General features: G+C 43.3%; 1 protein-coding gene across 1 annotated transcript in view; it reads left to right on the plus strand.

The window, feature by feature from the left end:
* Positions 1–16379, plus strand: part of LOC124795312 (glutamate receptor 1-like) — a 1309547-nt gene that overhangs the window by 1004451 nt on the left and 288717 nt on the right. Inside the window, exon 8 of the mRNA XM_047259283.1 lies at positions 882–1088. Coding sequence (XP_047115239.1) covers positions 882–1088 — 207 coding nt within the window. The remainder of the gene's footprint in view (positions 1–881; positions 1089–16379) is intronic.

Below are 16379 nucleotides of genomic sequence, written 5' to 3' on the forward strand. Positions count from 1 at the left end.
CCATGGCTGCGGTTACCCTTGACGCTGCATCAGAGACAGGAGCGCCTGCGATAGTGTACTCAACGACGAACCTGGGTGTACGAATGGCAAAACGTCATTTTTTCGGATGGATCCAGGTTCTGTTTACAGCATCATGATGGTCGCGTCCGTGTTTGGCGACATCGCGGTGAACGCACATTGGAAGCGTGTATTCGTCATCGCCATACTGGCTTATCACCCGGCGTGATGGTATGGGGTGCCATTGGTTACACGTCTCGGTCATCTCTTCTTCGCATTGACGGCACTTTGAACAGCGGGCGTTACATTTCAGGCGTGTTACGACCCGTGACTCTACCCTTCATTCGATCTCTGCGAAACCCTACATTCCAGCAGGATAATGCACGACCGCATGTTGCAGGTCCTGTACGGGCCTTTCTGGATAGAGAAAACGTTCGACTGCTGCCCTGGCCAGCACATTCTCCAGATCTCTCAGCAACTGTAAAGGTCTGGTCAATGGTGGCCGAGCAAATGGCTCGTCACAATACGCCAGTCACTACTCTTGATGAACTGTGGTATCGTGTTGAAGCTGCATGGGCAGCTGTACCTGTACACGCCATCCAAGCTCTGTTTGACTCAATGCCCAGGCGTATGAAGGCCGTTACTAAGGCCAGAGGTTGTTGTTCTGGGTACTGATTTCTCAGGATCTGTGCACCCAAATTGGGTGAAAATGTAATCACATGTCAGTTCTAGTATAATATATTTGTCCAATGAATACCTGTTTATCATCTGCATTTCTTCTTGGTGTAGCGATTTTAATGGCCAGTAGTGTACGTGTGCAATATGCGGCATAAGTTTACGTGGGCAGAAGTCGGTGTTTACAGTGTGTCTGACGGTTCGGGCAGGCGCCGGCGGCGCTGATGTACGACGCGGTGCTGGTGCTGGTGGAGGCGATGAACCGGCTGCTGCGCAAGAAGCCGGACGTGTTCCGCGGCTCGCTGCGGCGCGGCCAGCTGCCGGGCAACGCGACGCGCGCGCTCGAGTGCAGCGCCAGCAAGGGCTGGGTCACGCCCTGGGAGCACGGCGACAAGATCTCGCGCTTCCTGCGCAAGGTACGCCGCTACCCGCACTGCGCTGCCGCTGCCGCCCGGATGTATGTGTGTAACAGCAGCACGTGGCATGTCGAGTCGCGCGGCACACCGAGGTGGTCTCGTGTTTCGTCGCGAGGGTATGTACCACCATTTACTCTCAGCGCAATGCACAGACTCGAGAGCACCACCAGCACGATCTGCGACAAGGTCTCTCGTTTCTTCAGGAAATTAGGGTGCTTCGTGCCACAGTCGAAATAGTGCACTGATATGAGCGCAGCTGCACTGTGGCTGTAGAGCGGAATGGCTGCTAGTTCTGGTGGCGTAAGTATGTTTTCATAGGTACACTTTATTAGAGAAACAAAGTTGATCTATTACCACAAGCCCCATATAAGCAAGAAAAGTGCTTGGTAAGATGGTTCAATAACCAAAATTAAAATGAAATATGTCCAAAGGCAAAACTTCAGGTAACAAAAAAATGACACAAAATGGAAGCAATATGTCGTGTCACTAATGTGGTGTGCGTACTGTAAGACCTTCGGTACACACATCATCAGATTATTTAACTTGTTGCTCTAGCGAAGTAGGCGAGTGTCAGCAATATGTCTCGTGGTCTTATCGTGGCGTGTTTATGGCTCTGAGCACTATGGGACTCAACTGCTGTGGTCATCAGCCCCCTAGAACTTAGAACCACTTAAACCTAACTAACCTAAGAACATCACACACACCAATGCCCGAGGCAGGATTCGAACCTGCGACCGTAGCAGCAGCGCGGCTCCGGACTGGAGCGCCTAGAACCGCTCCGCCACCGCGGCCGGCGTGGCGTGTTTATCTACTGCAGTTAGGTCAGACGATAGAAATGCCACTTACACGCTTAGAGTAGCAGATTGACGGTGACCAACTTTAAACAGAACTTGATTGATTTTCACACACATTTATTAAAGTAATAACAATCATAAAAATAACTTAACTTGGTTCTCGATGCTATTTACAATTGAGAATCTGAAGTTCCTTTGGTATTGGTACGTTAATCTTATTCTCACATATCTCTGATAATTGACAAAGTGTCTACACATTTATCTTCATGGCTATGTACGGGAATATGATAATCTTATTGGGCGCAGATTGACATTTGACCATAGACTGGTACAGACAAATGCAGACTGGTGCAGACTAATGCAGACTGACTAATCGGAGGTCTGTACACTCGTTATAATACCTCGAGCGTTCAGGTATCACTGCGCGAGTGTGATCCGCGAGGAGAAAAGGTTCTACGTTTGCAGCAATCGCATTTGCTGCGTTACATACACTCCTGGAAATGGAAAAAAGAACACATTGACACCGGTTTGTCAGACCCACCATACTTGCTCCTGACACTGCGAGAGGGCTGTACAAGCAATGATCACACGCACGGCACAGCGGACACACCAGGAACCGCGGTGTTGGCCGTCGAATGGCGCTAGCTGCGCAGCATTTGTGCACCGCCGCCGTCAGTGTCAGACAGTTTGCCGTGGCATACGGAGCTCCATCGCAGTCTTTAACACTGGTAGCATGCCGCGACAGCGTGGACCTGAACCGTATGTGCAGTTGACGGACTTTGAGCGAGGGCGTATAGTGGGCATGCGGGAGGCCGGGTGGTCGTACCGCCGAATTGCTCAACACGTGGGGCGTGAGGTCTCCACAGTACATCGATGTTGTCGCCAGTTGTCGGCGGAAGGTGCACGTGCCCGTCGACCTGGGACCGGACCGCAGCGACGCATGGATGCACGCCAAGACCGTAGGATCCTACGCAGTGCCGTAGGGGACCGCACCGCCACTTCCCAGCAAATTAGGGACACTGTTGCTCCTGGGGTATCGGCGAGGACCATTCGCAACCGTCTCCATGAAGCTGGGCTACGGTCCCGCACACCGTTAGGCCGTCTTCCGCTCGCGCCCCAACATCGTGCAGCCCGCCTCCAGTGGTGTCGCGACAGGCGTGAATGGAGGGACGAATGGAGACGTGTCGTCTTCAGCGATGAGAGTCGCTTCTGCCTTGGTGACAATGATGGTCGTATGCGTGTTTGGTGCCGTGCAGGTGAGCGCCACAATCAGGACTGCATACGACCGAGGCACACAGGGCCAACACCCGGGATCATGGTGTGGGGAGCGATCTCCTACACTGGCCGTACACCACTGGTGATCGTCGAGGGGACACTGAATAGTGCACGGTACATCCAAACCGTCATCGAACCCATCGTTCTACCATTCCTAGACCGGCAAGGGAACTTGCTGTTCCAACAGGACAATGCACGTCCGCATGTATCCCGTGCCACCCAACGTGCTCTAGAAGGTGTAAGTCAACTACCCTGGCCAGCAAGATCTCCGGATCTGTCCCCCATTGAGCATGTTTGGGACTGGATGAAGCGTCGTCTCACGCGGTCTGCACGTCCAGCACGAACGCTGGTCCAACTGAGGCGCCAGGTGGAAATGGCATGGCAAGCCGTTCCACAGGACTACATCCAGCATCTCTACGATCGTCTCCATGGGAGAATAGCAGCCTGCATTGCTGCGAAAGGTGGTTATACACTGTACTAGTGCCGACATTGTGCATGCTCTGTTGCCTGTGTCTATGTGCCTGTGGTTCTGTCAGTGTGATCATGTGATGTATCTGACCCCAGGAATGTGTCAATAAAGTTTCCCCTTCCTGGGACAATGAATTCACGGTGTTCTTATTTCAATTTCCAGGAGTGTATTAATACGCGGATCGTCGGAAGAAGAATTTGGTCCGTCTCTAACCAGCGCCATCTCGTAGTGCGGAGACGGACGAGCGCTGCGCCTGCGCTGTTGTGCTTAGCGGGGCGCGCTCTATTGGGAAAGTTGTGTTCGCGCTGGCTACGCGGAACTATGTACACAACAACTAACTTCAACAGGAAGTCTGGACCAAAAGCACTTTTTTTCTGTTTTTGTAGCTTTGTTTTAACAGTTTGATGCAGTCCGTCATGATTTCCTCTCCTGTACAATCCTCTTCATTTCCAAGTAGCGCTTACAAAAGAGTCGTCAGCTATTTGCTGGATGTATTCCCGGGTAGTTTTGACCCGATTTCTCCACTTCGTACTCCATTCTCTGGCTTCCACAGCTCCACTCTCAATCTCCAAATGGCAAAACGATAATACGTAAACTCAAACAGCAACAGTGAACTGCAAATAAAAAACGATAAATAAAGCCATAGCAACCGGAATAACAACACGCAAAATAACAACACTACCAGCTTATGCACCAACCTAGTATTACACAGAAACGAATATGCAGTGTCATCTCAAGCTATAAAACCAGATCAGCCCCTTTCGCTCCCATCACTTAACTGCTAACTGCCATAGCTCCCTTAGATTTCCGCTCAGCTACTTTTATAATAGTGGACTGTGGTATCATTCTTATGGAGTCGACCAATCAACACGTCTGAAGTATGCAATTGTTTTTACGACTTAAAGGTGTGCTGAAGGCCAGTTTTAAGGAAGACGCACTAGATCAAAATGCAATGCAGCGACCATCATACATTGCCAGTATTGTTCAGATGCTAATCGTGTTTGTAATATCCTAGCCAACCTAGCAATGCTTCGCAATTGCTAATGTGTATCTCTGTCCCTCTCCTCCTCCCTCCAACACGCTGCCTGATTTGTAATCTACCAATGAAATTCAGCCATTTCCTATATGAATAAAAGAAATTCTGTTTAATTTTTATTTTAACATTTTGTGGTAAGTTTCGTTTTGTATGTTTTAATAGCCCTTCTATCCCCACGCCTACCCAGTTCAGTCAATATACATCTATACCACTACAGAAAGACAGGTCGTTGTTTAATGTTATTACCAGAAATATTGAAAAACACTTGATCGATTTACTTCACATTTTTACTTCATACTCTAATTAACATTTGGACAGCCACAAGTTATATATATTTTTAATATATAATATGTAAATACATATGTAATAGATAAAGAGGAAACGTTACGAAAAATCTCGGAAAAGTTCGTGACTGGTTTACCTCAAATTTTTAAACGACACAGTAATGAACATTTGTACTACATAAGCTATGCAATTTTAGTATGTGTAATATACAAGAATACATGTAATACATAAAGGAGAATCGTTGTAATAAAAAAATCTCGAGGATTTCCTGAACGGCTTACTTCAGTGTTCTACAAGATTCGCAAATAAATATTAAGACAAAAATGCTACCTGAAACAGCATCTTTTAGATGAAACGAGTTACTTATCTTGGGCTATGTAGTCCGATTGAATTGCTTCAATTACATCAAAATGTTTTCTAAAGAAAGTTCCAAAATTAAATTGAGCCATGTTCTTGTGCATCATGCTTCATGGATTTAGTTCATCAAAGCTACCTCCCACAAAAGGCATTAGGTCTCAGAAAATAACAGATAATTCTAACTCAATAAATGTTTGCAAATTTGAGGATAATCTCTAGAAAGGTAAACAGTATGTACACTGGAATCATTCTATGTGAGCTCGTGTATACAACAGTACATGAAAAGGGACCGACAATTTTTACCAGTTTCATGTTGCAGCTGAAAGTACCTGATGTATTGCACCAGAACTAACTTTCATCAGGTGAAAATTTAGGTTACAATGAACAAAGACCCTATTAAGATCGAGTGCTTGCACTGATCGTACATTCGAAAAAACAATGAAGAATTAAATAGAATTACATTACACCCCTCGCCAATCACACGGTTGGTGAACTATGAATGCTTCCTAAATACGTATCAATCTTGGGATGGAAATGAACGTGTAGAGATTTACACATTCACGCAGATCGACACTTTTTTTCCCGCTCGTGGGATGTATATTGAATCTGTCATTGATGAACTTCTCAAATGGGGTACAAACCAACTGCTACACCACTCTTTTTCCTCATTGTCAGCCTACAAATGCCAGCCACAAATTTGTCTTTTCATGCAAGGTAAAAAGAACAAAATAAAATTAAAGCAAACTCACATTTGTCGAGCTACAGGTAGCATCAGACTGAAAAGGAGACGTGAATGGGTACCATGGCATGGCACTCCATGGGACATTCTTAGCCCAGTGATCACATTCTTCATCATCCAACGATTTGTTGTCCACCTAAACTGTGAAGCTACTAGCCGCTGATGAACCACTTTTGCCAGCAACTCAATCGTGTTACGCAACTCTCATTGGTTAATCAGCCAAAATCTACTTTAAGATCGCTAATTAACTATGAGATGGATACATTAGTCGTTAAGTTTGCTACATCTAATGAGAAAGAAACTAATTCTGCAATAATTAAACTTTCATGTTTCGAAGGTCAGGCCTCCAACATCAGAACTGTTGAACAAGAGTCTCCTTGGGACCGAGTCTCCTTAAGAAGTACATACATATCAGCATCAACTAATAAAATATGCTAAAATGGATTCTCATAAGACATCCTGAGTGCTGACAGCGTCAAAATCTGACGTTGCCAATACACAGGATAACAAACTGCGAAGCTGCCGATACTCAGAACAACATGTGCGAATCCATTTTAGTATGTTACGTGTGTTCACGGTGATGTGGATGTATTTATTAAGAAGCCACAGCTGCAAGGGAAGTCGTCACCTAATATTACGTTTCTTATTTATATTTTACCTTGATAGCTTTTAGAGATTCTAGTACAACAATTTGAGGAATAACTTGGTTTCGAATAAAGCACAGTTCGAATAGTGTTTGAAAGTCTTTTTGGTTGGCATCCCTTTGTACTCAATAGATGGATATGTAAACAGGGACTGTTAGAGCAGCTTAAGAAAAATGTCCTTCAGGTTTTAGTTATGGCATCACGTGGTCACAACAGTCAAGCTTAGGTCTTTTGTGTACGATAAATCCGTTACAAGTTCATAACTATGCTTCATTCTGCCAGGGTATTAACTCTGTAAATATTTGCTGTTCCATTTTATTGTAATGTATTCACATGTCTTGGCAGTTTCCCTACAAATGATCAGGGAAGTGAGTATTATATTATGTTATATCTTCTGACATATTCCACACCCACAAGAATCATCTCATTTTTGGGTCAATGGAACGAAAACTGAATGTAATCTAATCTAATCTCCTTCTGAATGCGTGTTTTTGTGTTGCCCATTAAACATGTTGTAAGCCCAGTATTTCAACATTGGTTTTAATAAGGACCTCATGTCCATTATTGATGAACTCAGTATCTGTTTTTACTTTGTACATCATTGATGTGAATGATTGGGTCTCCAGAAACTTTAAAAATGTCTTATTTGTTATAATTCAGTTTAAATTAAATGTCATATGGTGATTTTTATGGCGTAACTGAGCCACTATGTCACCTTGCGTACCGTAATACAACGCACTTAGAACACTAGTTTACTGGTTAATATGCTTCAAGGTATTACCAGTAGGTACACAAGACTGTTAAAGGACAACAAATGGTGTTACCACCAACTCAATCGAATAAAGGGCTATTATTCTCTAATCCCCCTATTGTACTGTTGTTCTGGAACATGGGGTATTGTCTCCCAAGGTCGTCCCTTGGATACAGTCCAAGTGCCTAGTAAGTTGGAGATGCCATGTAAGATCACGAGCCAGCGTACAATTCCATACATCGCCACTGATTCCGTATGAATTCCCGTTGTGACTGATATCATTAGTTCCTTTCCTTTCCTTTCCCGACTCCTTCATCAATTTACATAATATGTATCATAGCTGTGTGTTCCACATGTCGTGTTTTCTTCCAGACACATCCAAAAGAACAGATACCATGCACTCATATAATTGATTCGCTCCTATGGGCATTGAACCCATAACCTTCAGTGCAGATGCACATTTACATTCGACCTCCAGTGGGAATCTAAAATTAGTGTATCTGTAGAATATGAATGGGGACTGTGGATAGGTTGCCCTGGAAGGGAGAGTGAGCTGGCCAGGGAGCGTGCCGAGATATTTTGCTCATTTATGATAAACACTATGTCTATCTCGCGCACTGGTTAATACAACTGCCTAGTAAGTGGGAGATCTTAAGTTCGAGCCCGGGTCTGGCACACACTTTCACTCATCACTGCTGATTCCGCATGAAGTCCCAGTGCAGCTGATGTCATTAGTTCCTTCCCTTTTCTTCCCCCTCCCCCCCCTTCCCCCATCCTCCATGCCCTCCATCCGACACAAGTGCACTATGTATGGAACAGTGGGAAATTCAAAATTTGGCAAGAAATCCAAAAATAGCTTAGATTTTCTTGTTAAATCGCTGTAGTAGTAGTACTGTTCCCATGAGTATAAAGTGGTAGGATCTCCAAGATAGGGCATTGTCATGCTGGAATTCAAGGTGATCACTGGGATTTCCCTGCAGATTCACGCCTCTCTGTCTCAAAAGGAAGCCAATCTAACCCTGTTGGTTACATACATAAATTCTTCACCCACGGGTAGTAAACAAGCTAAACCTGCCTGCTGACCTCATACTTCGAATTCGATTTAGTTCTAATTAAGTTCAGTCTCAGTACAATTTCTTTTGAATCCAATTCAATTTCGGTCCGAATTCAATTCAGTCTGAATTCCGTTAAAGTTCAAATCAGTTAACTTTAATTCAGTTCAGTTAAAAATTGGGACACAGACACGAACAGGCTCAAAAAAATAAGTTTTTTAAGTCTTGTTCAGTGCTTCAATTACTGACGATTAGATTCGGAGTTATTAATTTTTCCGTGTTGTGTGGTAACTATTGCCATGCCCATTTTTGCTCTGTGTTACTGAGCGTTGACTATAGTACAGTAAACATTTATGTTCCACAGATATTCTTATTTCAGTTGACAGAGAGAATTTTTGTTTTGATGTTTGCCAGTCTATGTGCGTCATCGATTATCATTTGTCAACTTTTCGTCTTTGTTGTTAACGTTTTGGCGATACAAATGTAACACTTTTGTCAAAAGTTTTAGCAGAATTAGTAGAATAACGAAATTTGGATATAAGCCCAAATTTCGTGGAAGTAAATACGTAAAAATAAACCACGAAACTGGTAGAAATGAACAGACGAAAGAAAAAAAGGTTGAAAGCGAAGTCAGTGCGAGTGTCAGTGTTTCAAGTAAAAAGCTTCCAGCGGCTGCCAGTTTTCCAATTGCCTCTCAAATGCTTGACAGTGTAATACATGCTGTGAACAGTTTTTCTATTTCTACTGATACAGACATTCTGATTTCCATGAGGCACGTAATCCGAAGCAGACTGTACCAAAACAATGTAAGATTAGAGTATAAACTTGGATCTATTGGGAAAGGGCGAATTTCAGGTGCAATTCCTTGTGCAGAAATGAACGTTCCTACACCTCCCAGAAAGTTTGATATTTACAACAAGACTACTGGTGCAGTTGTAGCTGAGGAGCACGAATCAACAATACTGAAAGTACCAAAAGAAGTAGCTACCATGAATGATAGGAAATTTGACCGAAGTCGTTTACAGGTAAAACTTAAACACAGCTTTTCTCAAAACTACATTTTTTGATCTTCTGGCACACTTTCCTCGAAAATTAAGACTGATAAAGACACCACACATTCAGCAGCTCTTTCAATAAAACGATGATTAATCAGATAAAAACTGGGACCTGTAGTGAGTACAACAAATTCACATGCTCCACGATATTTATAAAATTTATAATTTTTTGTCTAATAGAACAAAAACTTCATAACTCATAACACATATAAAATACAGTAACAAATCTTTATGTGATTTGCGGATGTTGTCTCATCTGTACACTGTAAAAGTTTCAGGGCTTTATCTCCACTACTTTCTTCAGAAAGTGTACCTGAAGTTCGCCCATTTTAACGTTGACTTCCCATGGAAATTCCTTCACGACTGTGTCTCTTATGTCAATTTCTGCTATGCTTAAACTATTTTCAGTCACCCATCTCAAGTTACAGTTTAAAAAATCCGCCCTGCCCCTGGCAATGGCTATCACAAGATGAAAACTGTGAGAAAATCCACTTACCAAAAATTTTACGTGATGAGAAGCCTGCTGGTTGTCAGAACTGAAGCAAAGGCCTCAATTGTAAACTGAACAGCCACCTGAAGCAGCTAGTATGGTTGTCTATATCATTTAAAAGTGAAAAAGAATAGGAACAATTGTGCCTTAACTAAAACAAACACCACTCGTGTGAGGTTCTCTTCTACATATACAGCAAAATTTATCATTGGACGTAACCGCCGCTATGTCATATCAGCCAGCCAGTGTGCCAGGCAGCCCTGGGCTGCTGCTAACACCACCACCACCAGCAGCAGAGGCTACACCATGCTGCACTGTATCATACTCCATAGCTATCGTGAAACTGCCAACAGACTTTAGCACCTGACCGCTGCACAGAGCACACAGTGTGCCACTAGATAGACAATGCTTCTGCTTGCCAGTCTGAAATGGTCAGCACCACATTATGAGTTAGGAATGAGGAGAGTTGTTTGTCAGCTGCCAATTGCACTCTAAATGTAGTGTAGCCCAACCACAGCCAACTATATTACTTCACACTTAAGAACTGTAAGGCATTAGACTATGCTTGTGCTCAAATTCATCAGCTACCTCGATGGCAGTTATGCTATGTGTACCGTGTCATCCTGTGTTCACCCAGCACAATGCTGTAGCGATGTCTGCCCTGAGACAAGACTCTACACCATCACACTCACTGCACCAAATGTGCTGCTGAATCTGACATGACATTTCATAATTTTACTCTCATGGTGACAGTATTTCTAAGGCATTAATCATACCTCTATTTCGAAATGGACAGCAGCTTACTATGGCAATGAACACTAACACCATGCAGTAAAACAGGAGCCAACACCATAGCGCGCGTGTGCAACATACACACACACACACACACATACAGTACAATGTACAGCACCGCTGTCAGTAATAGTAATAACACCTCATAGATGAATGCGTGATACTACTTTCAAACCGAAAATACCCGCTTCATTAAGGACAATAAGTTACTTGATAGGAACTCTCCAACTCAGTCGCAAACTTAATTGGATAGGCCGTCAATTATTCGTTTTGTGACAATGCAGAACTCTACTGAGCATGGCACAACGTAGTCACAAGTATCCACCAGCACCCAGTATCCTACAAGCCTACTTTTTGGAGCACTGAAATATGTTTGACGACAGTGAAATAGTACCAGGGGGATTCTGCGTGATGCAAGCCCTTGACATGTTTCCAGGGGTGTAAAATGGCAGGTGTTTTTAAAATTCACGTTCAAGTGGAGTTCGCCACTTATTATTTACCATCGATCCGACAAAATAGAAGGCTAACCGTGATAAGGTTAATTCGGAATTAGGGGGAATATGAGCCGGGAAACCGTTAGCTAGCGGCAAAACTCAGCAAGAACAAGACCATGATTAAACACAATCAGATAGATCTTAAATACACATTTTAAAATAAAATCAACTGGATAGTAATACATAGATTTATCCATTGGTTTCATAAGTCAGATGCCGAAATATATCGGACAAAATGGTGTCGTTCCTGCGGATATCAGAAAACATAGATGCTCTCCCATTTCTTAAAAAATCTGGATGGCTGCTGAATAGCATACCAGTGCCCATTACAGTGTCGAATTTTGTTTTTACAAAAGACGAGAACGTTGCTGATAGCATTGATATCTGCTGTATTTGTCACACAAGAGGTTCTGAAAGCCTGCTAAGTTTTAGGACACAGAATTATGTTTGATTGTCCTGAAAAACTTCCGATAATCATCGAAGTTAGAGGCATTGAAAGTCGTGAGGAGTTCAATTTTATAAAGGCTGCTTTATAATATTTCGGGTAATATTTGGACTCTGGTTATTCCATATGACGTGGGAATATGGACTTCCCTCACTACAAGATATTCCAACATAAATAAAACCAATTTACCCAAAACTGTCAAGAAGATGATGGACCGTAATCCATTCTGCATGGTGTAAAATGCAAAATTGCGATCCAGAGGTTACTGGCGCAGTCTGCATGGTTCCAATTATGGATTTCAACATGGCGATCCAAAATGGTGATCCAGGATAGTGATCCATGATGCCATCGACGATAACAGAATCCTAGATGATCCCAGACGTGGGACCTGAGGATATGGGTAGCTGTCATTGCAAAATAGTTGCACCGTTTTCGGTAGCATTACAGACAAAAACCAGCAACACTCGTCCTCAATTTCCTGGTAACTAGCCACTATGTAGACCTGCTACTTCTCCTCCGTATACACTAGTGAAAAGTTGATCATCGTCAAGAAATCACATCAGAGGTCTACCACGTCCAGGCAGATAGAACTGGCGTAGTAGTTAATGGAAGTACTAACACATTCGTCTCTCGTTGTGTATATTAGTTTTATTATTCATTATATGTAGTTCCATGATTTTCTTTTCATTCTTCTGCAGTTCAATAGCTCTCTGATATTGTCTATGCAGTGCCAGATTCATTTTAGTAACACCAGCAGAAATCAAGTAAGTGTGCAGACACACTCTCTGATCCACCTCCAAATATATTGATATGGAAAACAAGTTGGCATGAGTCTTCCTTTTTGTGTTCCCAGTCACACACCAAGGGGAATGGCTGTCATGGAATTTTTCTCCCTTTTACTCTTTTAACACGGAACCCTTGGTTTCATGACAAAACTGGGGTGAAGATGACCTCAGGTGATTAATTGGTTTTGTTTTTTACGTCACATGATGGAAATGTAACTGTTCTAAAACTGGTTGTGTACTCAGTAAAAGACTGCAGATTGAGCAGCTGCCCTGCGGTTTTCTTCACCTTTCAAAAAGTTAGTAAGCTAGCACACAGGCTAGCTTTTCGATACAGCGCCCTATGTATAACACCAGGCTAAGAAACTGTTCCATACTTTGAGCTCCCATTATATCCAATGCATGGCACCACTGATCGAGCCTCAGGTAAATTGTTGCAGAGTGCTGTCGTTCAACACTACTTATCAACTGACCGCCAACGGATCAAAGCACGTTAACGTTGGAACATCAGACACGAACTTCGAAGTTATAGGAGAATACAGAATGTCCGGCAGGGTGCAAAAGTAGAATTCAGTGATATGGGTTGGTATCAACTGTACAGCAAGGATGTCATGACAACCGAATACAAACCATTTCCTTGGATCTTTGTCAACAAATGGTTCAGATGGCTCTAAGCACTAGGGGACTTAAAATCTGAGGTAATCAGTCTCATAAACTTAGAACTACTTAAACCTAACTAACCTAAGGACATCACATACATCCATGACCGAAGCAGGATTCGAACCTGCGACCGTAGCAGCCACGTAGGTCCGGACTGAAGTGCCTAGAACCACTCGGCCACCGCGGCTGGCCCTTTGGCAACAACAGTACCTACATTGTCTAGATATTTGCGAGTTAAATGATGTATTTAGCATCTCAAGACCAGACACAGTATGTACGTTTGAACCAACCAAGTGGCAAGAAGCTGTGTGGCTTGTACAAGGCAGTACAAATCACCATGGAGAGACTTAGTCTATGGCAAAGATATGTTAAACTGCTATTCTATTACATTGTCAAGAATGTTTTGGAAGATCCAGATCATAACGAGCAAGATGAGTCAGATATGTTTATCGATGTTTGTGTATGTGTTCTGTACCTAAGTCTTCCAGGATTAATGTTACAAATATTAATTCTATAAAAGCAGAGTTTCCAGATGGCGTTTCTGAGTCTATTACAGCTTTAGTTGGCTTCAGTGATACACATGCTTAATTTAAAGCAGAAAAAAAACTTATCTGGAAAATATTACAGAGTGATGAACTGGATTGGTGTAGAATAGGAGAATAATGTTTTAAGGATAATGATTTATTTTCCATTGTTCATAAAGTAAACAGTGTATATTAGCAACATATAGATGCACACACACACACACACACACACACACACACACACACACAGAAAACATCAAGAAAACCGATAAACTGCAGGGAAGGGATTCTGACTGCAAATGGAGGAATATATGTCCTATGAACATGTGTCCAAAAATGGATCGGTGCCACTGTAGATAACATTGACGAATAACAGTTCATCTGATCGTGTGCAGTTTGTTCCTTGTGTGCTCGCGGTGGTCTCGCGGTTCTAGGCGCGCAGTCCGGAACCGCGCGGCTGCTACGGTCGCAGGTTCGAATCCTGCCTCGGGCATGGGTGTGTGTGATGTCCTTAGGTTAGTTAGGTTTAAGTAGTTCTAAGTTCTAGGGGACTGATGACCACAGCTGTTAAGTCCCATAGTGCTCAGAGCCAGCCTTGTGTGCTGCAGGATGTGTAAAATGCAGAATGGTCAGGCATTCATGTCGGCAACAAACGAAGTTGGTGTTTGTGTACAGCTAAGCAGATGAAAACGGGCGAAAGGCAGTACGGCTATATCCTCACAGACACCAACCACATCACAACATTTCAAGCCCTTTTTGGGCGTTTTTGTGATGATGGATCCTTTCAGATAGACGAACGTGCAGTGAGGTAATGAACTGTGCATGCACCAGATTTGGAGGACTAAATGCTACGGGATATTGAGATGAATCTAGTACAAGTTCCAGACAAGTGGTTCGTCAATGTGGTGGAAGCCAAAGAACGACTATGCGTATCCTGCATGACAACTGCTACTATCCGTATCACGTGCAATCACATTGACGTCACTCTGAACACCTGTTGCGACGTGAATGTGATGCCGCTGTACTGTGTCCCAGGATGATTTGTTGTCCTTGTACGACATCATCCATTTCCAGACACATGTTCATAGAACCTTCTATCCTCCATTTACCGTCCCAGCAATTTGACGGTTTCATTAATGTTCACCCATGTATACAGGGCGGTCCATTGATAGTGACCGGGCCAAATAACTCATGAAATAAGCATCAAACGAAAAAAACTACAAAGAACGAAACTCGTTTAGCTTGAAGGGGGAAACCAAATGGTGCTATGGTTCGCCCGCTAGATGGCGCTGCCATAGGTCAAACGGATATAAACTGCGTTTTTTTTAATAGAAACCCCCATTTTTATTACATATTCGTGTAGTACGTAAAGAAATATGAATGTTTTAATTGGACCACTTTTTTCGCTTTGTGATAGATGGCGCTGTAATAGTCACAAACGTATAAGTACGTGGTATCACTTAACATTCCGCCAGTGCGGACGGTATTTGCTCCTTGATACATTACCCGTGTTAAAATTGACCGTTTACCAATTGCGGAAAAGGTCGATATCGTGTTGATGTATGGCTATTGTGATCAAAATGCCCAACGGGTGTGTGCTATGTATGCTGCTCGGTATCCTGGACGACATCATCCAAGTGTCCGGAGCGTTCGCCGGATAGTTACGTTATTTAAGGAAACAGGAAGTGATCAGCCACATGTGAAGCGTCAGCCACGACCTGCAACAAATGATGATGCCCAAGTAGGTGTTTTAGCTGCTAATCCGCACATCACTAGCAGACAAACTGCGCGAGAATGGGGAATCTCAAAAACGTCCGTGTTGAGTATGCTACATCAACATCGATTGCACCCTTACATATATCTATGCACCAGGAATTGCATGGCGACTACTTTGAACGTCGTGTACAGTTCTGCCACTGGGCACAAGAGAAGTTACGGGACGATGACAGATTTTTTGCACGCGTTCTATTTAGCGGTAACGTAAACCGGCATAATGTGCACTATTGGGCGACGGAAACTCCGCGATGGCTGCCACAAGTGGAACATCAGCGACTTTGGCGGGTTAATGTATGGTGTGGCATTATGGGAGGAAGGATAATTGGCCCCCATTTTATCGATAGTAATCTAAATGGTGCAATGTATGCTGATTTCCTACGTAATGTTCTACCGATGTTACTACAAGATGTTTCACTACAAGACAGAATGGTGATGTACTTCCAACATGATGGATGTCCGGCACATAGCTCGTGCGCTGTTGAAGCGGTATCGAAAAGCATATTTCATGAGAGGTGGATTGGTCGTCGAAGCACCATACCATGGCCCTCGCGTTCACCGGATCTGACGTCCCCGGATTTCTTTCTGTGGGAAAAGTTGAAGGATGTTTGCTATCGTGATCCACCTACAAAGCCCGACAACATGCGTCAGCACATTGTCAAAGCATGTGTGAACATTACGGAAGGCGCACTACTCGCTGTTGAGAGGAATGTCGTTACACGTATTGCCAAATGCATTGAGATTGACGGACATTATTTTGAGCATTTATGGCATTAATGTAGTATTTACAAGTAATCACGCTGTAACAGCATACGTTCTCAGAAATGATAAGTTCACAAAGGTACATGTATCACATTGGAACAACCGAAATAAA

The sequence above is a fragment of the Schistocerca piceifrons genome, chromosome 4 (assembly GCF_021461385.2).
Source record: "Schistocerca piceifrons isolate TAMUIC-IGC-003096 chromosome 4, iqSchPice1.1, whole genome shotgun sequence".
Taxonomy (NCBI): Eukaryota; Metazoa; Arthropoda; class Insecta; order Orthoptera; family Acrididae; genus Schistocerca; species Schistocerca piceifrons.